Raw genomic sequence first — 26782 nt, 5'->3', positions numbered from 1 at the left:
GCAATCTCGAGGAGCTAAATTCTGCTCCTGTGACTTATGGTTCTTTTCATTTTCAAATTCATACACTAAATATGCATCTAAAAGAGTAAATGGAGATTGTCAACTCCAGTGCCAGGTGAGTCTATCGCTCATGATGACACCTTTAGAATGGTGCTGGGAAAGATGCAGATGTGACCATTGCGCAGACAGATGAATTTAGACAATAGACAATAGGTGCAGGAGTAGGCCATTCGGCCCTTCGAGCCAGCACCACCATTCAATGTGATCATGGCTGATCATTCTCAATCAGTACCCCGTTCCTGCCTTCTCCCCATACCCCCTGACTCCGCTATCCTTAAGAGCTCTATCTAGCTCTCTCTTGAATGCATTCAGAGAATTGGCCTCCACTGCCTTCTGAGGCAGAGAATTCCACAGATTTACAACTCTCTGACTGAAAAAGTTTTTCCTCATCTCAGTTCTAAATGGCCTACCCCTTATTCTTAAACGGTGGCCCCTGGTTCTGGACTCCCCCAACATTGGGAACATGTTTCCTGCCTCTAACCTGTCCAACCCCTTAATAATCTTATATGTTTCGATAAGATCCCTTCTCATCCTTCTAAATTCCAGTGTATACAAGCCCAATCGCTCTAGTCTTTCAACATATGACAGTCCCGTCTTTCCGGGAATTAACCTAGTAAACCTACGCTGCACGCCCTCAATAGCAAGAATATCCTTCCTCAAATTTGGAGACCAAAACTGCACACAGTACTCCATGTGCAGTTTCACTAGGGCTCTGTACGACTGCAGAAGGACCTCCCTGCTCCTATACTCAACTCCTCTTGTTATGAAGGCCAACATTCCATTGGCTTTCTTCACTGCCTGCTGTACCTGCATGCCTCCTTTCAGTGACTGATGCACTAGGACACCCAGATTTCGTTGTACGTCCCCTTTTCCTAACTTGACACCATTCAGATAATACTCTGCCTTCCTATTCTTACCACCAAAGTGGATAACCTCACATTTATCCACATTAAACTGCATCTGTCATGCATCCGCCCACTCACACAACCTGTCCAAGTCATCCTGCAACCTCATAGCATCTTCCTCACAGTTCACACTACCACCCAGCTTTGTATCATCTGCAAATTTGCTAATGGTACTTTTAATCCCTTCATCCAAGTCATTAATGTATATTGTAAATAGCTGCGGTCCCAGCACCGATCCTTGCCGTACCCCACTAGTCACTGCCTTCCATTTAATGCAAAAGGCAATTCAAGAGTACTGAAACGTTGGAAGAAAAGGTAATACATTTACAGAATAGAGCTTGAGCATCTATGTGAAAGAGTTTTTCACTTCTCCTTTCAACTTCCCATCACTAACCGCCCAGCCATGTTTCGAAACGTTTCAGTCCATCCTTTTCCTGGTGAGCAAATCAAATGTCAAGCCAATTATACCGGCAATGCCCTTGCCCTTAAAGGATGTTTTATTGATCCCATACAATGGAACATCACTTGGGTTTTGTCCCTCAGTGTTACCTATCTTTGTTATAAGACATTGTTCAATGAATCCCAGTGATGTTTCACCACATGGATCATCTTTAAGTCTTTCACCTTCTTCCATTCAATTGTCCCTGAATTTCTTTGCATCATTTATGTCTGCAGAGTGAAAATGTCCAGTGCTAGTTGGACATTTCTGTGATTCTATTTAACTTTCTTCACTTTGGGGAAAAAACCTGTCACAACCACACAAATCAGTTGGACTGACTGGAGCACTAATCTGATGAACCCATGTCAACAACAACAAAAATAGACTTGCCTGCTTCCTTGAAGAGAATTTGCAAATATTAAACGGGGAGAAAGGTTTAATTTTTCGACCTTGTGATGCTTCCCAGAGTTCACTTTATTCTCAACTTATTGATTTCTGTTCCCAGCCAATCCACATCTTATTGATTTCCCTTCTCAGTGGTTCTAATCTAATCGATAGCTTAGATTATGCGCAAGGTGAAGTTTAGTCAGAAGGGTTCAATGTTTTAAGCAAAGAACCCTGAGGAGCACGTTCTCCTAAGTTCTGGAGGAAGGAACTACAGATGCTGAAGAAGGATCTCGACCCGAAACGTCACACATTCCTTTTCTCCAGAGATGCTGTCTGACCAACTGAGTTACAGCAGCTTTTTGTGTCGTTCTCCAAGTGCTTCCATGCTTTAACTGTACATTTGGCCCTGAATGATTCACCCCAACTCCTATTTAGTGTTGGGTGAGAAGTGATCATTGCTGCTGGCAAATGCACATTCACCCTTGTGAAGTTAAGCAATGGCATTAGCTGAAGCATACATCTCCAAAATGATAGGGTGTCGTCAAATCCATCTGCATACTGTTAGTAGATAGTGACTTTGCTGAATGCCATAACAAATAGGATAGTGCGGCATGTTGGCGTAGCGGTAGAGCTACTGCCTTGCAGCGCCAGAGACCTGGGTTCAATCCTGACTACGGGTGCTGTCTGAATAAAGTTTGTACGTTCTCACTATGACCTGGGTGGGTTTTTCTCTGAGATCTTTGGTTTCCTCTGACACTTCAAAGACGTACAGGTTTGTAGTCTAATTGACTTGGTCTAAATGTAAAAATTGTCCCTAGTGTGTGTCGGGTAGTGTTAATGTGCAGGGATCACTGGTCGGTGCGGACTTGGTGAGCCGAAGGGCCTGTTTCCGCACTGTATCTCTAATCTAAACTAAATTAAATATGGTGTCCAACGAACCAACGATATGGTGCCATATTTTGGATGTATTGTCTATCAAAGTCTTATTTCTCTGTGTATGTGTCTGTGTAAGCATGCAACATTTGTTTGCCTGCTTCTCTACCTTACAACAATAAATGCATTTCAACATTGACTGTCACCGTCAAATGGATTAGGACATCCACAAGTCATAAAACATTGTAAATAAATGTCAAATCTGCACCATTAAGAAGAATCTTTGACCTACCAGGGCACTGAGTAGGCAACATTCACTGAAATGACGGGCTGCACACTTTTCCATTAACAGTATTTCATTTTTTCTAAAAGTTAGCCAAGTTCCCAATCCTTGGTAAAAGACCAGGGTGAGGTGGGGAGGTTTTAATTCAGCTGAAATGATCCATTGAGAATAGTGAGAAAAAGAAAATCATAAGGAATTTTGCAAAGGGATCAGAGACAGACATGGGTGAACAGAAACATAAAAGGGAGGAGTATTGAGTCTGGGAGGAAGCAGATCCAGTAAAGTTTACTTTAGTTCAGAGATACAGCGCGGAAACAGGCCCTTTCGGCCCACCGGGTCCGCGCCGACCAGCGATCCCCGCATATTAACACTATCCTACACCCACTAGGGACAATTTTTACATTTACCAAGCCAATTAATCTACAAACCTGCACGTCTTTGGAGTGTGGGAGGAAACCGAAGATCTCGAAGAAAACCCACGCGATCACGGGGAGAACGTACAAACTCCGTACAGACAGCACCCATAGTCAGGATCGAACCCAGGTCTCTGGCGCTACATTCGCTGTAAGGCTGCAACTTTACCGCTGCGCCACCTTGTCTGCCCAGGTGTGCAGGTGAATAGTGGCACATGAAAGGTGGCACAAACAGCCTCTTCATAACCGGTTGTGGACTAGCAGGAGAAGTTAAGGTCTCCTTCAGGACCAATATTTTAATCAGTAAAGCTGACATTATGCCTTCTAATGACTTCACCAGGGGATGTTATGTCTATGAAACTAGAATAAAAACTGAAGATAGATCCTTGGGAACACTGAACGTAATACTGCAGGAGCAGAAAGCAAAGTCATTGCAAGTGAAATCATGGCTCTGATTGGTTAGATAATTATCATCTAACGAGAGTTCAATGTCACCTAATTTCATCAGAGAGGTGTAAATGTAAACGTAGATGGGTTGGCGAGTAGGTTTGCTGAGACACCAAAGGAGGAGTGGCAGATGGGGAGGAAGGCTTTCAGAAGATATACAGTGGGATATGGATCAGCTACACAAATGGGTAGATAAATGGCAGATGGAGTTCAATCCGAGCAAGTGTGAGGTGGAAGATTGAATGAAGGGGAGACATACAGTGAATGGCGAGACCTTTAACAGCATTGATGTGCAGAGGGATCTTGGAGTCCAAGTTCATAGCACACTGAATGTGGCAGCAAAAGTAGTAAGGGTGGGTGAAGAAGGCATATGGTATGCATAACTTTATTGCTAGAGGCATTGTATATGAGAGTCAGGGAGTCATGCTGTGTAATACTTTGTTTAGGCCGCATTTGCATTATTACATGCAGTTTCGGCCGCCACATTGCAGGAAGGATGTGGAGTCTTTGGAGAGTGTGTAGAAGACGTTTACCAGAATGCTGCCTAAATTAGAGGCTTTCAACCATAAGGAGAAGTTGGATGGGCTTATAGACAATAGACAATAGGTGCAGGAGGAGGCCATTCGGCCCTTCGAGTCAGCACCGCCATTCAAATGTGATCATGGCTGATCATTCTCAATCAGTACCCCGTTCCTGCCTTCTCCCCATGCCCCCTGACTCCACTATCCTTAAGAGCTCTCTCTAGCTCTCTCTTGAATGCATTCAGAGAATTGGCCTCCACTGCCTTCTGAGGCAGAGAATTCCACAGATTCACAACTCTCTGACTGAAAAGGTTTTTCCTCATCTCAGTTCTAAATGGCCTACCCCTTATTCTTAAACTGTGGCCCCTTGTTCTAGACTCCCCCAACATTGGGAACATGTTTCCTGCCTCTAACGTGTCCAACCCCCTAATAATCTTATACGTTTCGATAAGATCTCCTCTCATCCTTCTAAATTCCAGTGTATACAAGCCTTGGATTGCTTTCTCTGGAACGTTGGAGGTTGAGGGTGGACTTCATAGGAGTATATAAATTTATGAGAGGCAGAGATAGGGTAGACAGTCAGAACCTTTCTCCATGGGTGGAAATGTGTAACATTAGAGGGCACAGCTAGAAGGTGAGAGGTAGAATAGAATAGAATAGTTCCTTTATTGTCATTGTAACATGAGCCATGTACAACGAAATTGTAAAATGTCAGCCAGTCAGTGCACCATTCAAACATTTCTAAAAGCTAACGATACATACAAGGTAAAATATTTTAAAAAAGATAAACAACTAAAATAAATATCATGAAAATAGCACGCATAAACACCCAACCCTACATCCTTCTGTCGATTTCACAGTCTCTTATTATGTATCGCCCCTGCGTTCCTTGGCGGCTACATTTAGTGCCTTTATAGCAGTGGGGTAAAAACTATTTTTAAGTCTGTTTGTCCTTGTCCTTGTAGATCTGTACCGTCTGCCTGACGGTAACAGTTCAAACAGGGAGTGTCCGGGGTGGGAAATGTCCTTTATAATACTCTGGGATTTTTTGATGCAGCGGGAACTGTGTAAGTCCTCCAAGGTAAGTAGAGGGCAGCCGACAATCCTCTGGGCGTTGTCAATGGCCCTCTGGAGCGCTTTCCTCTGAGCCGCTGTGCAGCTGGTGTACCATACGCATACACAGTATGTTAGGATGCTCTCAATGTAGCACCGATAAAAGGACAACAGCAGTCTCTGAGTGATGTTATTCTTCCTGAGCACCCTCAGGAAGTGCAGTCTCTGCTGGACCTTTTTCAGCAGCGCAGAGGTGTTCACGCTCCACGTCAGGTCCTCCTCAATATGGATTCCCAGGAAGCGGAAATCCGCCACCCTCTCCACACAGTCCCCTCTGATAGTTAATGGTACCATGTCCGTTTTATTCTTTCTGAAGTCTATTATTATTTCCTTTGTCTTTAAGGTGTTGAGGAGCAGGTTATTTTCTCCACACCACACTGTCAGCTGCTCCGCCTCATCCCGGTAGGCGTACTCGTCCCCCCCGGTGATGAGTCCCACCACCGTAGTGTCATCCGCAAATTTGACAATGGTGTTGCTGTGGTGGGCGGGGGTGCAGTCATGTGTATAGATGGTGTAGAGCAGGGGGCTCAGCACGCAGCCCTGTGGAGAGCCGGTACTGAGGCTGAGGGCCGTGGATGTGTGATGGCCCACTCTGACTCTCTGGCTGCGAGCTGACAGGAAGCTATTTATCCACATGCAGGTGGAGTGTGGAAGTCCCAAGTCCCCCAGTTTGTCCACCAGTTTATGGGGAAGGATTGTATTAAAGGCAGAGCTGTAGTCCACAAAGAGCATCCGCACGTAGCTCCCCGGCTGCTCCAGGTGGAACAGTGCAGCATGGAGGGCTGTGGCTATAGCGTCCTCTGTGGATCTATTCGCTCTGTACGCAAACTGGTGGGGGTCAAAGCTTCGGGGCAGGAGTGATGTGATATGACCCCGGACCAGTTTTTCAAAACACTTCATCACCACTGGTGTGAGTGCGACTGGCCGGTAGTCGTTGAGGCTGGAAATGTGGGGTTTTTTGGGCAAGGGGACTATGATTGCGGACTTCAGACAGGATGGAACAGTGGACTGGGCCAGAGACTGGTTGAAAATCCTCGTACAGACTCCAGCCAGCTGGTCAGCGCAGTCCTTCAGCACGCGTCCAGAGACGCCGTCGGGTCCAGTAGCCTTCCTTGGATTGATGGCCCGCAGCGTGCGCCTCACCTCATGCTCCTCTATCTTGAGGGTTAGGCTGCTGTGGACCATGTGGTGTGATATGGCTGTCTCGGGTGGCTCCACTTCAAAGCGAGCAAAGAAGAGGTTCAGCTCCTCTGCCAACGAGGCGTCACCTTCAGCAGCTCCAAGGTTGGTCTTATAGTTGGTTAGAAAGTTTAATTAGAAGTGCAGGGCAAGTTTTTTTACATAGAAATTAGTGGGGACCTGGAACGTATTGCCTGAGACGGTGGTGGAGGCAAAGACCACAGTGGTGTTTAAGTGGCTTTTAAACAGGCGCATGGAAGTTCATGGAATCGAGGAATATCAATGTTGAACAGACAGATGAGATCAGTTCGACGGCATCGTCTTCGGTGCAAACATTGTGAGCTGAACACATTCCCGTGTTCTACTGTTCTACGTACTAGGCCATTGACACATTAATGGGGGCTGCCTGATCTCCTGAATATTTGGGATAATTTGTTCATCTAATTCAAATAACTGAAAGTGTAGACGTTCCTTCTACTCTCCCAGTTATAGTTAATACAAAGCCTGAGGAAATAGAAACAATACAAAGAAACAAGAGAAAATAATTCCTTTCAGACATTGATCCATTGAGTACACCATGAATCATCAATGACTCAATGGATCATTACTTAAGATGTAATTAACATACTCAAATATGTATGACAATGTACAATACAATAATGCCAAGATCTAAGTTACAGTTGTATAGTACAATCCAATTCCAAGTATGCAGCTCTAAATTGTATTCAACACATACTTTCCAAAAAAGCAATTTAAAATATCATGCAGATCTTTGTCTAATAATTGTTTAAAATTGTGCAAAGAAAAGCAAATATGTGCAGAAATATTCACACAGCTATTTAATGCACATTTCAATCACCTTCCATCTTTCCATATTATTTATTCCATTTACCCTTGTTATTTGTTAGTATTTGTACAAATCTGGAATCTGAAACTTGAAGATTTTGATTTTGCCCTGTCTAAACTAGCCAAAAAATTCCATGGGTTGATTGAAATCAATATGTCAATTTTGCATTATTCATTTAAGTGACCTAGTTTATCTGAATTAAGTTAACTCGTCTTAAAACCTGTGCCTCAACTCATTCGCATTCATTTTAACAGTCCTAAGGCATTCCAGCCTTTTATCTATTCCAACCAAGAATATACATAAGGTCTTCTGAAGGATTTTAAATTGACTGCCCATTATCAACTAAACAAAGAAATTCTTGACAAATGTAATTAAATACAAGAATATGTGGCTGTAAGATCTTAGAGTGTTTACTTGTTTGGACCCATCAGCCTTCAACAATTCCATCCTCTGGAAATTCCTGCTGCACCCACTCTATCCTATAAGATCATCACCTTTCATTAAGCAGCATCTTAGTATCTTCTGTGGCTTTATATTCTGCACTTTTTAAATTTTATTTTCTCACCTCAGCCTACCTGAACAATGATCTCCAAATCCATAGCATAATTCATTCTGGCCCTTCTATACACCCACCTCAAGATGTCCACTCATTATCAGTGGGTTAATTATACACAATAAATGAATGAATGAATAAGTCTATTGGCCAAGTATGTGCATATATCATATCATCATATCATATCATATATATACAGCCGGAAACAGGCCTTTTCGGCCCACCAAGTCCGCGCCGCCCAGCGATCCCCGCACATTAACACTATCCTACACCCACTAGGGACAATTTTTACATTTACCTAGCCAATTAACCTACATACCTGTACGTCTTTGGAGTGTGGGAGGAAACCGAAGATCTCGGAGAAAACCCACGCAGGTCACGGGGAGAACGTACAAACTCCTTACAGTGCAGCACCCGTAGTCAGGATCGAACCTGAGTCTCCGGCGCTGCATTCGCTGTAAAGCAGCAACTCTACCGCTGCGCTACCGTGCAAGGAGTGTGCCTTGGTGCTCCGCTCACAAATGACAACACAAACACACAGTTAACAATTAAGGATCACTGATGAGAACTGCTTTTCAAAAATGTTCCAATTCTGCACCTTGCTTCTTTATAACTGATTCTTAAATTGGATCATTTTTGTTTCACCAGCATCAGCATCTGTTTTCCTTGCATTAAAACTGTATGGACTCATGGAGCCATGCATTGTGTTAAAAATAGTACAGAATGCTGTTAAATGCAGTTATTGCAAATAGCTATCTGGTCCCAGCATAAGTATGGTAGAAGTGTGGTCCCGTTTAGAATTTAATGTCTAAAGCTGGATTCAGAAGTCAACAATTCTGGTTTTGCAAAGATCATATAATCTGAATCATTCACTTTTTACATAAATTATTATGGTCTTGTTTGTTGCAAAGAAATTTGCCTCCTTGGATCCAATGGCCCATAGAGAATGACAGAGCTGAGGACTCTTGGAAGTAGATTCCACTTTCATGAAGGAATGTCTGGAAAGTAAACAGCTTTTGCTTAGGGTTGCTTGACAGCGTTTGCCCTGCAAGTAACTATTATTTGGATGGAGATGTCATCACTTGAAAATTCAATCAGGCTTGTCCTGTGCTTTCCTCTTGCGGCTCACATGAAGAAAATTAGGTAAATACTTAGACAGATTGCAGCCGAGAAAGATTTGGCGTGGAGTCAATATCGAGACAGGTATCAGGATGGAAGGTCAGGCTGGGAATTGGGTGACAGACTGGTGAATGGATTAGATTGGCAATCGGTAGATATTTCATGACGGCAAGCTAACAGTGGGAATGGCAAGATTCAGACAAAGGGATGCAGCAGATTGCAGGGCAAGTGGTCAGAATGGAAAGGCCTGTGGATCCGTTTTTTTGGGAAAGGTCAGTGGAAATGCATTGCAATCTGGGTTGACGATGGTGCCTCCACCAGGAATAGGGGGTACAAAATAAGTCAAGTAAGCGTATTGCTTAAGGGGCACATATAAGAAGTACATTGCTGGCAAAAAAATAAAAGAAATCTCCAAGATTGGAATCCGAGATAACAATTTGACATCATAGACCCAGTTTTATACAACTGCAAAATATTCCTGGTATACCAAATTATTGTAAGAGATAAGCTTACGCAGTGACAAAGTGACAAAGATAGCAGATAAAAAGAGATGTGCACTTACACCCAGCAACACAACCTGGAAGCAATAGTGAGCAATGCTGGGGTACAAATGCTTTACTCATTCATATCATATTACTCTGTCCACCTTTTTAAAATGTAGAAACAAATCCATCTTTTTTTTAAATATTATTTTTATTGCTTTTTCAAATAACATACTTTTTTTTTGCAACACATCCATCTTAAATGGAATAACATCTAAAATAAACAGCAGATGGGAAATTAATATTAAATATTTGTTGTGATGTCTGTTTCCAGGCTTCACAAGGGTACACACAAGAGTTTCACAGTAATTTATCAACCCCATTGCATGTAAACATGTTTTGTTAATTCGTCGTGCTAATAAGGCCCTATTCTGTAATTATCTACATAATCAGCTACAGAGAGATGAAAGGGAGTGGTGAGATATTTGGTGAAATATTTCACATGATGATGTTAAGTGTAACCTGCAAATATTTTTGAGGTTGCTTGTTTTCTTTATACACAGCTGAAGCTACAAAGCAGACTACTAGAAGACGACCCGTTTTAAGGTATTTACCTCTTTATACAAATTGCCTCAGGAAAGCCATCAGGATTCGTAAAGACTCCTCACACCCCTGCAACAGTCTGTTCAAACTTCTACCATCTGGCAGACGCTACAAGGCCTTCTAAGCCCGCACCTCCAGACTCAGGAACAGCTTCATCCCCAGGGCCATAGCTGCTCTGGATACTGAGTTGGATGATCAGCCATGATCATATTGAATGGCGGTGCAGGCTCGAAGGGCCGAATGGCCTACTCCTGCACCTACTTTCTATGTTTCTATGCTCTGAACCAGTCCTGCTGAGCCGGATGGTCACATCACACATTGACCCGGCACAGATCTACTTGCACTTTATTCTGTTTTAACTTTTTCTAATTTTGTTTCTCTGGGTTGTCTAAATTTCCGTTGATTAGCTAATTAATTTATTGCATCGAATGGAAGTCGCATTAACGATCTCGTTATACCCCTGTACAATGACAATAAAGATGTATTATATTGTATTGTATTTGCATCTATTAAAAATAATTGTTTATATTGTATATCTTTAAGTTCAATTGTTACTTTTACATTAATAATCATAGACTCAATACAGCATGGAAACAGGCCTTCAGTCTACCAAGTCTGTACTTATGATGAAACACCCATTCCTTCTCTCCTGAGATGCTGCCTGACCCGCTGAGTTACTCCAGCATTTTGTGAATACCTTCCATTTATACTATAAGAAAATAACTGCAGATGCTGGTACAAATCGAAGGTATTTATTTCACAAAATGCTGGAGTAACTCAGCAGGTCAGGCAGCATCTCAGGAGAGAAGGAATGGGCGACATTTCGGGTTGAGACCCTTCTTCAGACTGATGTCAGGGGGGCGGGACAAAGGAAGGATATAGGTGGAGACAGGAAGATAGAGGGAGATCTGGGAAGGGGGAGGGGAAGAGAGGGACAGAGGAACTATCTAAAGTTGGAGAAGTCAATGGTCATACCGCTGGGCTGCAAGCTGCCCAGGCGAAATATGAGGTGCTGTTCCTCCAATTTCCGGTGGGCCTCACTATGGCACTGGAGGAGGCCCATGACAGAAAGGTCAGACTGGGAGTGGGAGGGGGAGTTGAAGTGCTCAGCCACCGGGAGATCAGATTGGCCAACGCAGACCGAGCGCAGGTGTTGAGCGAAGCGATCGCCGAGCCTGCGTTTGGTCTCGCCGATGTTTATACTGATGTCCTGCAAATCCCACACTTTTATCCCCACATTTCCATCAGCTTCCCTTGATTCTATTATTTAACAGGGTTAACTTACAGTGGCCAATCTGATCGACCAAACCACACATCTTTGGGATGTGGGAGGACCCTAGAGGTTCTAGATAAAAGAAGGAGAACGTGCAAACACCACAAAAGCACTCACTCTACGAGTTAGGTATCACAAAATGATGGAGTAACTCAGCAGGTCAGGCAGCTTCTCTCCAGAGATGCTGCCTGACCTGCTGAGTTACTCCAGCATTTTGTGATACCTTCGATTTGTACCAGCATCTGCAGTTATTTTCCTACATTCTATGAGTTATGTCACCATGCTGCAAATAATATATATTTTTTAGTTTAGTATTATTAAATTGGGCATAAGAGAAGGCAATGGGTACCAGCATGCTGCTCTTTCAACATGTTTCTTATGATCCTGGTCAACACTTAGTGTCAAACCATTTGTGCACTCTTCAGGATTAAGTTAAGTAAATTGAAATAATTGGGGTTTTTTCCAAACAACAGCCTTCTGTATGATCACTCCAAATGATCCCAAAGAAATTATTTTTTTCAAAATAACATTGATTAACATGTTTTAGCTTAAGCTGAATAAAGGCAACACTTTTATTGTTCAGTATATTATTCCTCTCTGATATGTAGATTTCAGAAACAATACTGAACCTGAATTTTCACTATTTAGTCAGTGTGGGTAGATTGCATAAACAAATGCTTCTGGCAGGAACAGCACCTCATATTTCACTTGGACAAATTACAACCCTGTGGTATGAATATTGATTTCTCTAACCAAGTAACCCTTGCTTTCCCTCTGTCTCCAACCCCCACCCCCACCATAGTTCTCCAACTAGTTTCACCGTTCTCTTGATTAAATTTTACTGGGTGTACGCCTCGTTGTCACCTCCTCAGCTAACAATGAACCATTCTACATTTTCCTTGATGTGCATCCCCTTTGATCTCACGTTTTCACACCTTACCCTCCGATATACATCTCCCTCTCCCCTGACTCTCAGTCTGAAGAAGGGTGTCGACCTGAAAAGTCACCCATTCCTTCTATCCAGAGATGCTGCCTGTCCCGCTGAGTTACTCCAGCATTTTGAGTCAGCTCTGTAATCTTGTACCTGATTCGACCTAGATTTTTGACCATACCGATTTAAAATTGCACAATGGGGTTATGGTTAAAGGCTTAAATACTTCTGGTAGTCTGAAGAAGGCAGTCTGAAGAAGGATTCCAACCTTAAATGTCACCTATCCATGTTCCCCAGATATGTTGCCTGACCCGCACAGTCACCCCATTAATTTAGATGGTGGGACAATTAATAGTAGGTGGGACAATTATGACTGATAATGATCTCTACACTCTACATCCTATTGATTTTAGTAATCATGTTTGAGTGATGTTTACTATTTCTGCACAAAGGAATGTATAAATTGCTTTTGCGGGTGCAGTGTGATACTGCAATGACAGACATTTGGACTTAAATATCATTGGGCGTAACAGGACTGAGGATGAAGGATGAGAGGAGATCTTATCGAAACGTATAAGATTATTAAGGGGTTGAACACGTTAGAGGCAGGAGACATGTTCCCAATGTTGGGGGAGTCCAGAACAAGGGTCCACAGTTTAAGAATAAGGGGTAGGCCATTTAGAACTGAGATGAGGAAAAACTGTTTCAGTCAGAGAGTTGTGAATCTGTGGAATTCTCTGCCTCAGAAGGCAGTGGAGGCCAATTCTCTGAATGCATTCAAGAGAGAGCTAGATAGAGCTCTTAAGGATAGCGGAGTCAGGGGGTATGGGGAGAAGGCAGGAACGGGGTACTGATTGAGAATGATCAGCTATGATCACATTGAATGATGGTGCTGGCTCGAAGGGCCGAATGGCCTCCTTCTGCACCTATTGTCTATTGACTATTGACTGGCCAGGAGTAAATACCTACTGGTACTTTTATTTGTTTTCAGTAATAATGGCAAGTCAATGTTTATTGCCAATCTTGAGTGCTGTGAGCAGGGGCTGGTAATGGCTTCTCCTTGAACCATTGTCTTTAAGAATCAAGAAGCCTAAATGAAAACAATTGTAGCTAACAACGTTTGCAGAAGCACTGCAACTGTCTCTGGTTATAGTCAAGTCAAGTCAATTTTATTTGTATAGCGCATTTAAAAACAACCCACGTTGACCAAAGTGCTGTACATCCGTTCAGGTACTAAGAACGAACATACAATGGCACACAAACATAACAGCACATACATAAACAGTTCACAGCGCCCCTTCAGAGGGCCTCAAACGCTAGGGAGTAGAAATAGGTTCTGAGCCTGGACTTAAAGGAGTGGATGGAGGGGGCAGTTCTGATGGGGAGAGGGATGCTGTTCCACAGTCTAGGAGCTGCAACCGCAAAAGTGCGGTCACCCCTGAGCTTAAGCATGGACCCCGGGATAGTCAGTAGCCCCAAGTCGGCCGACCTGAGGGACCTGGAGATAGAGTGGTGGGTTAGAAGATTTTTGATATGGGGGGGGGGGGGGGGGGCAAGTCCATTTAGGGCTATAAACTGCTTTTTAGGTTATGGAAGGCACTAGATAACGTTATTTTTTTTAATGAAAGCAGCGACATTCAAGGGATTTGGAAAGTAAAATGCTTGAAAAATAAGCAGTTTGAGATGACAGTGAAGATATTCATCCATGACTTCAATCACAATTTTGGATAATCAATGTTATTAAAACTTGCCAAGGAAATGATCACTGGGAATGGTTTTAAAACAGCATCAAATGGCCAGCCCACATTTAGGCAATAGACAATTGGTGCAGGACTAGGCCATTCAGCCCTTCCTGCCAGCACCGCCATTCATTGGGATCATGGCTAATCATCCACAATCAGTACCCCGTTCCTGCCTTCTCCCCATATCCCCATATCCCTTGACTCCGCTATCTTTAAGAGCTCTACCTAACTCTCTCTTGAAAGCACCCAGAGAATTGGCCTCCACTGCCTTCTGAGGCAGAGAATTTCACAGATTCACAACTCTCTGGTTGAAAAAGTTTTTTCTCATCTCCGTTCTAAATGGCCTACCCCTTATTCTTAAATTGTGGCCCCTGGTCCTGGACTCCCGCAACGCTGTCATAGGTGCATCAGATACCATGTGGATTGAGGTGTGGCTATATGTTTCACTTATTCATCCATCGTGGTTACACTCCTGAGCATATTTTCACTCTATGTGGGTATAGGTGTGGAAGTGTGGGTACAGGTTTTGGTATAGGTGTGGGTACATTAAAACATAGAAAATAGGTGCAGGAGTAGGCTATTCGGCCCTTCGAGCCTGCACCACCATTCAATGTGATCATGGCTGATCATCCAACTCAGTATCCTGTACCTGTCTTCTCTCCATACCCCTGATCCCTTTAGCCACAAGGGCCACATCTAACTCCCTCTTAAATATAGCCAATGAACTGTCCTCAACTACCTTCTGTGGCAGAGAATTCCACAGATTCACCACTCTCTGTGTGAAGAAAAACTTTCTCATCTCGGTCCTAAAAGACTTCCCCCTTATCCTTAAACTGTGACCCCTTGTTCTGGACTTCCCCAACATCGGGAACAATCTTCCTGCATCTAGCGTGTTCAACCCCTTAAGAGTTTTGTAAGTTTCTATAAGATCCCTCCTCAATCTTCTAAATTCCAGCGAGTAGATACAAGTAGGATCCAGGTATAGACGTAGAAGGTAGAGAAGTGTGAAAATGCACACAAGATTCAGGGATAGTTTCTCAGCTATCAGGCAACTGAATCATCCTACCACAACCAGAGAGCAGTGCAGACTATCTACTTCTTTGATGTCCCTTGGACTATCCTTGACCAGACTTTGGTGGCTTTATCTTGCACTAAATATTATCCCCTTGTCATGTATCTACACTCTGTAAATGGCTCGATTGTCATCATGTATTGTCTTTTTGCTGTCTGGTTAGCACACGACCCTAAAAAGCTTTTCACTGTACCTCGGTACACTTGACAATAAACTAGACTGAACTGAACTGCTTTAGCTAATGCCTACCGAAGTGTACTGTGCAGATAGACAATTGAGCTTCATTAATCTGATGCCAACCATATTGTTCAACTCTCCTCCTGTCCAAACAGCACACATTCAGCAGCAGAACTGATGGACCTATCAATATTATTTAAATAGATGGAATTGTAGTCAGTGCAGGCAGGGAATTCTATGGGTTGGTAGACACAAAATGCTGGAGTAACTCAGCGGGTCAGGCAGCATCTCAGGAGAGAAGGAATGGGTGACATTTTGGGTCGAGACTCTTCTTCAGACTGATGTCAGGGGAGGGGGCGGGACAAAGATAGGATATAGTAGGAGACAGGAAGACTAGTGGGAGAACTGGAAAGGGGGAGGGGAAAGAGAGGGACAGAGGAACTATCTAATGTTAGAGTAGTCAATGTTCATACCGTTGGGGTTTAAGCTACCCAAGCGAAGTATGAGATGCTGTCCCTCCAATTTGTGTTGGGCCTCATTATGACAATGGAGGAGGCCCAGGACAGAAAGGTCAGACTGGGAGTGGGAGGGGCAGTTGAAGTGCTCAGCCACCGGGAGATCAGGTTGGTTAAGGCGGACTGAGCGAAGTTGTTGAGCGAAACGATCACCAAGCCTGCGTTTGGTCTCTCCGATGTAGAGAAGTTGACATCTGGAACATCAATCTGAAGAAGGGTCTCGACCCGAAACGTCACCCATTACTTCTCTCCTGAGATGCTGCCTGACCTGCTGAGTTACTCCAGCATTTTGTGAATAAATACCTTCGATTCAATAGATGAGGTTGGAGGAGGTGCAAGTGAACCTCTGCCTCACCTGGGAAGACTGTTTGGGTCCTTGGATGGTATGTCTACTTTGAAGAAGTTCTCCTCCTCTCTTCGACGAGAGTTTAGCAACACCTCAAGGTATGACTCATCATGTTCTGTCCTCTCAGTTATGCGCAGTGCCAGTACTGAATTGGTGAGTGCAAATGTGAAATTCAATGACAGTGCATTTTCATCACAACTTCATGCTTCCATTTCCACTCCTATCAGTCAAGTTACAAATTTTGGGAATCGGAAAAGAGGAAGGCACAAAGCTCAGACAAAGGGAGGGGAGGAAATTAGTGTTCACTGAATCGTCTCTTCTATTCACTTGTAGTATTTTCCCTCATGACAGTTTAGTTCAGACAAAACAGGACCTTAGCCCACAGAGTCCAGATTGATCATTGAAAACCCATTCATACATTAGTTCTACACAATCCATATACACTAGGGACAACCTACAGAGGCCAATCAATCTTAAAAAAACCCACAGGTCTTTGGGAGGAAACCAGAGCACCCGAAGGAAACCCACGTGGTCACAGGGAGAACGTGCAGACTGCACACAGACAGCATCCAAGGTCAGGATCAAACCTGGGCCTCTGGCTGCAGCTCTACCAGCTGGAATAGAGTGTCTGTTTCAAGACTCAGGTGTTGTGAGAGAAAACAATTGAGCCCACTGACATTAGGAGCTCAGTGTTGGGGATGTTGGTCTCAGTGGGGACACTGGCATGGGCTCACTTACCCTTCCAATAGACATGGAAGATTTGCTTAAAAGGTATAAAGGGGATTTCCTCCAGACTTTGTGGAGCAGTGCTGTCATCAGTTCAAGAATCGAAAACATATGAATGAATGAAAAGCAAAAATGATCCCAGGGTTAACATATCATGAGCGTTTGATGGCACTGGGCCTGTGCTCGCTGGAGTTTAGATGAGGAGGAACCTCATTGAAACGCACCGAATAGTGAAAGGCTTGGATAGAGTGGATGCGGAGAGGATGTTTCCACTAGTGGGAGAGTCTAGGACTAGAGGTTATAGTCTCAGAATTAAAGGATGTTCCTTTAGGAAAGAGATGAGGAGGAATTTCTTTAGTCAGAGGGTGGTGACTCTGTGGAATTTGCCCCAGAAGGCTGTGGAGACCGTCAGTGGATATTTTTAAGGCAGAGATTAGATAGATTCTTGATTAGTACAGGTGTCAGGGTCTATGGGGAGAAGGCAGGAGAATGGGGTTAGGAGGGAGAGATCAGCCACGATTGAATGGCGGAGTAGACTTGATGGGCCAAATGGCCTAATTCTGTTCCTATCATGTATGACCCTATATTTGAGGGTAGGGATCATTGTTGCTCAATATACTAAGAGGTCTGATGTTTTGATCTACAAATGCGGTTTTCATCAATCAACGTACAGTTGTGCTGGCTCACTGAATGCGACGTTGCTTGCCATCATCAGTCTAATTATCAGGCACAAAATGAGTGTGTTATCTACATTGCAATCACTGTCATGGTTGAGTTATGTGGTCGTTGCACAGATAATGGATTCAACCACCATTCTGTTTCAGTACCTTGTCAGATTGCACACATGAAGTAGAGGATTCATGGCGATATTTCAGCTGCTGGGTGTCAATGCCAGCAGTTGAGCAATGGGGGATTTTATTGTTGCTGGCTTTTTAGCATAAAGGCATGAAAAAGAGAATTGAAAGAAGTGAACAACTGATCTTGCAGAATTTCACAGAACTACCTCATCTGGCAGCTTGTTACACACACCCTGTGTGTGAAAATGTTACCGCTCAGATTCATATTAAATATTTTCCCCTTCACCTCTGTCCTCTGCTCCTCGATTCCCCTGCTCTGGGCAACAGACACTGCATCTACCTGATCAATTCCTCTCGTGATCTTATACACCTCTCTAAGATCACCCCTCACCCTCCTGCACTCCAAGGAATAGAGTCCCAGTCTACAGGTGGTGCAGCGGTAGAGTTGCTGCCTTACAGCGAATGCAGCGCCGGAGACCCGGGTTTGATCCCGCCTAAGGGTGCTGTCTGTACGGAGTTTGTACGTTCTCCCCGTGACCTGCGTGCGTTTTCCCCGAGATCTTCGGTTTCCTCCCACACACCAACAACGTACAGGTTTGTAGGTTAATTGGCTGGGTAAATGTAAAAATTGTCCCCAGTGGGTGTAGGATAGTGTTAATATGCGGGGAATGATGGTCGGCGCGGACTCAGGGGCCGAAGGGCCTGTTTCCGCGCTGTATCTCTAAACTAAACTACTCAACCTCTGCCAATAGCTCAGACCCTTTAGTCCTGGCAACATCCTCGTAAATCTTCTCTGTACCCTTTCCAGCTTGACAACATCTTTCCTGTAACACGGTGCCCAGAACTGAACACAATACTCTAAATGTGGCCTCAGCAACATCTTATACAACTGAAACATGACCTCCCAACTTCTAAACTCAATACGCTGGCTGATGAAGGCCAATGTGCCAAAAGCCTTTTTGCCCACCGGGCCTACCTGCGACTCCACCTTCAGGAAGCTATGCACCTGCACTCTTAGATCCCTCTGCTCTACAACACATCCCAGAGCCCTACCATTCACTGTGTAGGTCCTGCCCATGTTAGACTGACCAAAATGCAACACCTCACATTTCTCTGCATTAAATTTCATCAACCATTCCTCAGCCCACTTGACCAAGTAGAACTGCACTTGACTGGAAGCAGAATTTAGATGGAGCATTAAGTTGTGAATCCAGTAGCAGTCCATTATTTTCCTTGTACATACTATACAGGAATGGTCATTACCACATTTCACCCTGGAATAAAATGTTCTCCAGTGACATAACTGGGCGGCACGGTAGCGCAGCGGTAGAATTGCTGCTTTACAGCGAATGCAGCGCCGGAGACTCAGGTTCGATCCTGACTACAGGTGCTGCACTGTAAGGAGTTTGTACGTTCTCCCCGTGACCTGCGTGGGTTTTCTCCGAGATCTTCGGTTTCCTCCCACACTCCAAAGACGTACAGGTATGTAGGTTAATTGGCTGGGTAAATGTAAAAAAAATTTTTTGTGTCCCTAGTGGGTGTAGGATAGTGTTAATGTACGGGGATCGCTGGGCGGCACGGACTTGGAGGGCCGAAAAGGCCTGTTTCCGGCTGTATATATATGATATGATATGATATAACGCTGAACAAAAGCTATTTTATGAAAAATAATTTTGAGGCATCTATGTTTACCATTCATAGGTGTCAGGTTATAACAAATTGGTTATTCTTACAGTTAAATTGAAATGTTGAAACAGTGGTAAATCAAAATTAGCATTGTTTTCTGTTTGACCAATCTATTTTACTTGCTAAAATTTTGGCATTAACTGCTGGTGGTCTGGAATCTATTGGTACCGTTTGGACAAACAGATAAACTGTTTAAGATTTTCTTTCAGATGTCCTTCCTCGTATTATCCTTGGCCTTCCTTGTGCTTGGATTTGATAACGTGAACAACAAGTAGAACAATGGAACAAAAATCTGCTTTACCCTCTTTGCAAGTGAATCATTTCAATGGAAGCCACTATGAGATTGGTCACTGAAAATGGATCATCTCCCAATGATATGTTCCTCACCGCAATTTCCACAGCTTTATGCTTTGCTTTTTATTTATATAATCCTATTATCATTCTATCAGGGCATTCTATTATTTTTCAGGACTAACATTCTTCTTTTTTTGGAATACAGAATGTGCCGCATCTAAAGCTTTTTGGCACATCTCTATCGCAAGCATCCTGCATTTCAATATTTTAACAGTAGCTGTCATCCCCACTAAACCCAAGATCTGCTTTAAAGTACGAGCTTTTGTGGTTTCATCAATCCCAAAGTGCATTCAAATCTGCATTAGCCAAACCGCTGTCAGTCAGTCAGTCCAATTGATTCCGAACATGGAATGAATAAATAAGTGGATGAATAAATTAAGTTTACTGTGATTAGAACAGCAAAGGCTCTTAAAGTTAATCCCACTAATTGCTGTCCGCATGGTACCTGTGTCTTTTTTTACATCACTGAAGTAAGTTGTACTAATTTTGTTACTTCGGCATTGGAACTAGGACTGAAAAATCAAAATAAGCAATTTTCAAACAGAAACCAAAAGAAGTAAAGAAGATATTTGCTGGCAGGTTTTCCTGTGCAAAGAATGGATATTGGAAGTTTCAGATTAAATATTACCAACAGCTACCCATAATGATATCGTTCAGAAGGTTATAGCATGGATTTCCAGAGCATATTTCTGAATCGCCATTAGACCATTTGAATAACTGGGAATGTGCAAAAGTATTTTATGTCAATGTTTATTATTGTAATCCTATGAAACCCTATTCTCATGTCACATATGTAAAATGCTTCACTTAATTTTGACCAAAAGCAACTTTCATTTTCTATTATTAGTTTCTTAAATCACAACATGTTCAACAATAAAAGCTCAATCAAATAGATCCTACCATGACAACTTGGCAAAGCTCTATTCCATCCAGGTCTTCCATCGTCGCCCATAATGCAGGTAAGGGTTGAATAACCTTGGAGCACATAGCCAGCATCGCAGTAGTATGTAACAGTCGATCCCAGTTTACTGTCACTTCCCAGTCTGGTACTATTCATGACATTCCCAGGATCAAAGCACGATTCTCGTAGTTTTGCTAAATAATCAAAAAGAAGAAAATGCTGAAAATAATCGGTACCCCGTTTGCTTTCTTGGGGGTGAGCAATGTTGATTGCAATTTATCCAAATTATTCTTCACTGAAATTTACACAGCAATAATTAGAATATCTATATACTAAAACTCTCGTTTGTTTGTTTGTTTGTTCCTGACCTACAGGCAAAACGGTACACGATAGCGCAACAATTTTAAGCCCACCTGACTCACCGTCATCCCTTTGGTGCTAATGGAAGAAGTTTAATTAAAATCAGTGTTATATTTTTTAAATTATTCACATTTTAAAGTTTAAGTCTATCTCCTAGGGTACTGATTCTTGATTAGTACGGGTGTCAGGGGTTATGGGGAGAAGGCAGGAGAATGGGGTTAGGAGGGAGAGATGGATCAGCCATTATTGAATGGCAGAATAGACTCAATGGGCTGAATGGTCTAATTCTGCTCCTATCATCACCTATGAACTTATGACCTCTTAAGTGACTATTCTGCACACATCAAGAATGCCAGATTTGATTGTTCCTGACTTTAAACCTGTGTTCTGGTGTTGCAGGTGGTTCCAATGACCTTAAGCATGGTAAATGTGGGGGAAGAAAATGACAGTGGCCTGCACCTGATCACTGACCAGAGTAGCCAGAAACCTGTAGGAAGGAACTGCAGATGCTGGTTTAAACCCGAAATAGACACAGAAAGCTGGAGTAACTCAACGGGTCAGGCAGCATCTCTGGACAGAAGGAATGGGTGACGTTTCGGGTCAAGACTCTTCTTCAGAGTGAGTCAGGGGAGAGGGAAACAAGAGATATAGACGGTGATATGGAAAGATATAGAAACAATGAATGTAAGATATACAAAAAATGTAACGATGATCAAGGAAACGTATGTGGGCTAGGTGTTAATGAGTTATACAGACAATGAAACTCACCAGGATGACAGTGAAGCTCGTCCAACAACTAGGGTGGGGGAGGGACAGAGAGAGAGGGGATGGAAGGGTTACTTGTTGATGGAGAATTCAATATCATACTGCTGGGGCGTAAGCTGCCCAAGTGAAATATGAGGTGCTGTTCCTGCAATGTGTTTGGGCTCACTCTGACAATGGAGGAGGCCAAGGGACAGAAAAGTCAGTGTGGGAATTGGAAGGAGAATTACAGTGTTTGGCAACCAGGAGATCACGTAGGCCCAGGCAGACTGGACGAAGGTGTTCAGCTAAACAATCGTCCAATCTACGATTGGTCTCGCCGATGTATAAGAGTCACTTGGGAGAACATATACAGTCGATGAGGTTGGAGGAGGAGCAAGTAAACCTCTGTCTAACCAGAAAGGATAGTCAGGGTCCTAAGGTCATAAGGAATAGAAGTAGAATTAGGCCATTCGGCCCATCAAGTCTACTCTGCCATTCAATATTGGCTGATCTTTCTCTCCCTCCTAACCCCATTCTCCTGCCTTCTCCCCATAACCTTTGACAGCTGTACTAATCAAAAATCTACTTGGCGAGAAGGCAGGAACGGGGTACTGATTGTGGATGATCAGCCATGTTCACATTCAATCGCGGTGCTGGCTCGAAGGGCCGAATGGCCTACTCCTGCACCTATTTTCTATGTTTCTATATTTCTACCTATCTCTCACTCCTAAACCCATTCTCCTGCCTTCTCCCCATAACCTCTGACACCTGTACTAATCAAGAATCTATCTGTCTCTGCCTTAAAATATATATAAATATAGGGACAGGTGCTGCATCTCTTGCAGTTGTCGGAGAAAGTACCTGGAAAGGGGGTGGTTTGGGTGGAAGGGACGAGTTAACCAGGGAGTTGCGGAGGGAATGGTCTCTGTGGAAAGTGGAAAGGGTGGAGATGGGAAGACGTGACCAGTGGTGGGATCCCGTTGGAGGAGGTGAAAATGTCGGAGGATTATATGCTGTATGCGACGGCTGATGGGGTGGCAGGTAAAGACGAGGGGGCCTCGGTCCCTGCTATGATTGCGGGAGGGGGACACGGGCGGTGCTGCGGGGTACTGAGGGGACACGAGTGAGGGCCTCATCTATGATGGAAGATGAGAACCCCTTTACCCTAATCAGAATCAGGATATTTTGGATGTCTCGGTATGGAACACCTCATCTTGGGCGCAGATGCGGCATAGACCAAAGATACTAGAAGAACAAGATAGACCACTCGACCCTAAAAACCGCAGTATATCATGGCACCATTTTAGAAACTTTCAGAAATTTTTTTTTTTAAATAACAAAAACCTGTGAATTGATAGATGAGATATATTCTGCATTTTAATGGTATCATCACACATACTGTTCCCCCAAAACACTGATTACACTGCGAGAGGCATAGCGAACAGCGGGTTTTGCTTACTAAAATGGCGGTCATTACACTCCTTTGCGTACTACACTTCAGTATAGGCGATTTCAATTGAGTGGTCCATCTTGTTCCTCTAGTATCTTTTGTGTAGACGGAGGAATTGGGAGTAGGGGATAGAGTCTTTGTAGAAGAACTGCAGTTGTGGGAGTCAGCAGGTTTACAATAGACGTCAGCCAGAAACGTGTGCAGGATTCACGTAAAGTTATGGAATTGAACTGGATTATGTGCTTTGCATTCAAATGGTTTGGCAACACTTGCTGTCAAGCCCAGATGGATTAGAAACAGAGACTGGCTGGCAGCCATAGATCCATACTCAATCAAACGTCAACGCCTTCATGAAGGAAAAGAATTAAATTTGATTCATAAAAGTGCTATTCTCATGCCAACTTTGAATAAGAAAGGCACCAATTTACCAGTTTTCTGGTTGGATAACTCCATAATCCCTTCTATTATACAAAAATAATTCTTAAAAGCTAGCTCTTTGGTATTGGATGATGGCGAAACAATTTTACAGCTGAAATTGTATTGGATAAGTAAGATTTACAAGATTACATGCATCATAGACAGAATTTGTATGCAGTTGAGAAGCTATTAGTTTATCTGCCCATGTTTTGGAAGCCTTTTTTAATGGCAACACCTAATTATAATCCCACCAGCTAGATATCTGCCCAGAAGACACTGTCCCTGGACTTCTGAAGATTCAAATTCCTGCTGATTATTTCCAGCTACTCAAATTTGTGTTTTCCTTCAGTTTGCTTGTCCTCTTATGTGTTATTGAGTACCAGCACCGCTCACGTGGGTCTACTTTGATTGAGCAGTTAAAATTGTGTTGGAATTTTTGAACAGTACCAGGACTCCTATTTGTAAATATTTATCAAGCTTCAGTCTGAATGAAGTGGGTGTGTCAGCCATCTAAGAAAACAGCAATATTAAAATATTGCAGTCGTGCTTTTATTTGAATGCACTTGTTTGTTGAACGTGGACATAGCTGGCAGTTTCCCTGAAAAGAAGAGGCTCTTTTGAATCAACCATGTTGGAGGGTTAGGAGTGGGCCGGACTGGGTAATAATGGTAAATTTATTTCTTGAAAGATGTTAATGATGTGGTTATTTTTTCTGATAATGTAGTTTCTTTCCTGATTACCTTTATTAAGAGAGCGTGGAGGTGTTGGAATCTGGAGCGAACAATGGTTCAATCAATGGTCCTTTATTGTCACGTTTGCACTGCACAGTAAACCCTAACCATAAGCATAACCCTACGCAAGAGCCCCAACGGCCTTAACCTAGCATAAGCTCAAACTAAGGTTGGCCCTGACTGACTCTTACAAACCTACAGAAGGGCAAGTGTAAAAGCGAGCTGATTTGGATGAAGGTGAAACCGTGGACTAAGATAGATACAGTACTTCTATTAAGCCTCAACCATGATCAAGCTGACCAGAACTGGAACCTTTTCATTGTGTATGGTCACATAATACTTGGATATACTTGGATATTATGCTCATGAACAGCTGATATTGCTTCATAAAAGTGGAAACTCCTCCAGCTTTTCAGATCCCAGCGAATATTTTTTCTCCTCAACGAATCTCCATCTATTTTTATCTGCCCAAAATTTTGGTTTCATCAATTTGGTCTTGCACCATTTCTTCACTCGAAGTTCTTCCACTACATTCATGTTTCATATATAAAATACATTATCATGGGCCTTCTTATTTTGTTGTTGGCCAAAATGTATTGCTTTTGCTACTGGCTAAAACATACCTAAACCAGCTGTTTGGCAGTTGAGTCACTGAATTATTGTTTGTACAAATAAGGAGGCCAACATTTTCAAATCATCTTTTTTTCCCCCCAAAGAAAATATTTTAATGGCTCAAATTGAAATATTGCCAATAATAGTGATTGATCGCTTAAACCTGCAGCAAAAAGGATTTTCATACAATGCTGCAATACAAATTAGATTCTACATGGATCTCAAACATATTATCACAAATTAGTAAACAATTTAAAATGAAGCGAAAAGTTGCCACACTCACCTTTATACTCGATATGAAATCCAGAAAAGCTAACAGAACCATCACTCCGAAAAGCTAAATGCATGTTGTTTGAACTGCTTTCGATCCGTTCAGGCAGCTTATTATCTATAAAGCTTCCGATCAAAGGACTGTTACTGTCTGAACCATCATAAAGGTAAAGGAAGTCATAGTTGGGCTCCATGGTAAAACTGCAAAGAAGAAAATTAATTTGCTCAAGCAACATAAATTGACACTGTTTTAATTATGCAATGCAGATTTTATCATTGGATTTGATCTCCCGCTTTATCAAAAGTACACAAAATTGTTTACCTATGAAGTAAATGCTTGACTATACTGTCATATTTGTAACATCATCATAGTCATAGAGAGTCATAGAATGATACAGTGCGGAAACAGGCCCTTCGGCCCAACTTGCCCACACCGGCCAACATGTCCCAGCTACACTCGTCCCGCCTGCCTGCATTTGATCCATATCCCTCCAAAACTGTCCTATCCATGTACCTGTCTAACTGTTTCTTAAATTGGGATAGTCCCAGCCTCAACTACCTCCTCTGCCAGCTCGTTCCATACACCCACCACCCTTTGTGAAAAAGTTTCACTCCTGCCTCACCTCATCTGCTGCCTGACTTGCAAGTTCATTTTAAATCCAGATATAGGTATTCCAAAATGCTCTTGACTTGCATCCCATTTCCACTTCATAAAATTGAGCTTGTTCCAGACTCTGCGACCTGTCTCATTATCCCCATTCAATAGCATGCTTTTGAGATTATTGCCTCACAATAAATCAATGCCTCAAATATAAATCTCTGATCGAAATATTAAAAGTGTGTGTGTGTGTGTGTGTGTGTGTGTGTGTGTGTGTGTGTGTGTGTGTGTGTGTGTGTCTGTTTTTTCCTCCATCCCAAGTATCTTCTCATATTTCCACACTCGTCCACATCTGGTGCCTTGCACTCTCCCGCTTGTCACACTGGATCACTGGGAACCGTCCCTTCAGTTCTCTATTGTCTAGATTGTGCAGTTTCCTCCCTGAAACTGAGACGTCCTACAATTCTCCTCAAGATTGTCCTTTAAAACTCTCTCTCATTTCCTCCCCTATTTCCTTTTTCATAGAATCACAAACACCATTCAAATCTGTGGAGCAGAAATGTTTGTTCAAAAGTCAAGTTTCATACAGAAAGTACTATTTTTGGTCATCTCACTTCCTAGCTTATGATTACTGCTTCATAGGTTACAGCATGTATCGTCTTTATCCACATGTGTTTTAAATGTAATCATGGTTGTTGCCTAAGCTCAAGATACCCACTGCTCTTTTACCTCATGTTAATTAACTTCAATTTATGTCTGTTATTGCCCACTTTGTTATGCTAAATTGGCGTTCCTGTTTACCCCATCTCAACCTCTCTTATATTATTCACTCGATTAAATCTACCCTAGTCACCTT

At 42.9% G+C, this 26782-nt stretch overlaps 1 protein-coding gene across 2 annotated transcripts in view; it reads right to left on the bottom strand.

The window, feature by feature from the left end:
- Positions 1 to 26782, bottom strand: part of csmd3b (CUB and Sushi multiple domains 3b) — a 1698079-nt gene that overhangs the window by 250865 nt on the left and 1420432 nt on the right. For both annotated transcript variants that reach the window (XM_078397138.1, XM_078397139.1), the window contains exons 29-30: positions 25342 to 25529; positions 20744 to 20938 (exon numbers count right to left, since the gene is read on the bottom strand). In XM_078397138.1, coding sequence (XP_078253264.1) covers positions 20744 to 20938; positions 25342 to 25529 — 383 coding nt within the window. The remainder of the gene's footprint in view (positions 1 to 20743; positions 20939 to 25341; positions 25530 to 26782) is intronic.

The sequence above is a fragment of the Rhinoraja longicauda genome, chromosome 4, assembly GCF_053455715.1.
Source record: "Rhinoraja longicauda isolate Sanriku21f chromosome 4, sRhiLon1.1, whole genome shotgun sequence".
In the NCBI taxonomy this organism is placed as follows: Eukaryota; Metazoa; Chordata; class Chondrichthyes; order Rajiformes; family Arhynchobatidae; genus Rhinoraja; species Rhinoraja longicauda.
This window is presented reverse-complemented; position numbering and strand designations above follow the sequence as displayed.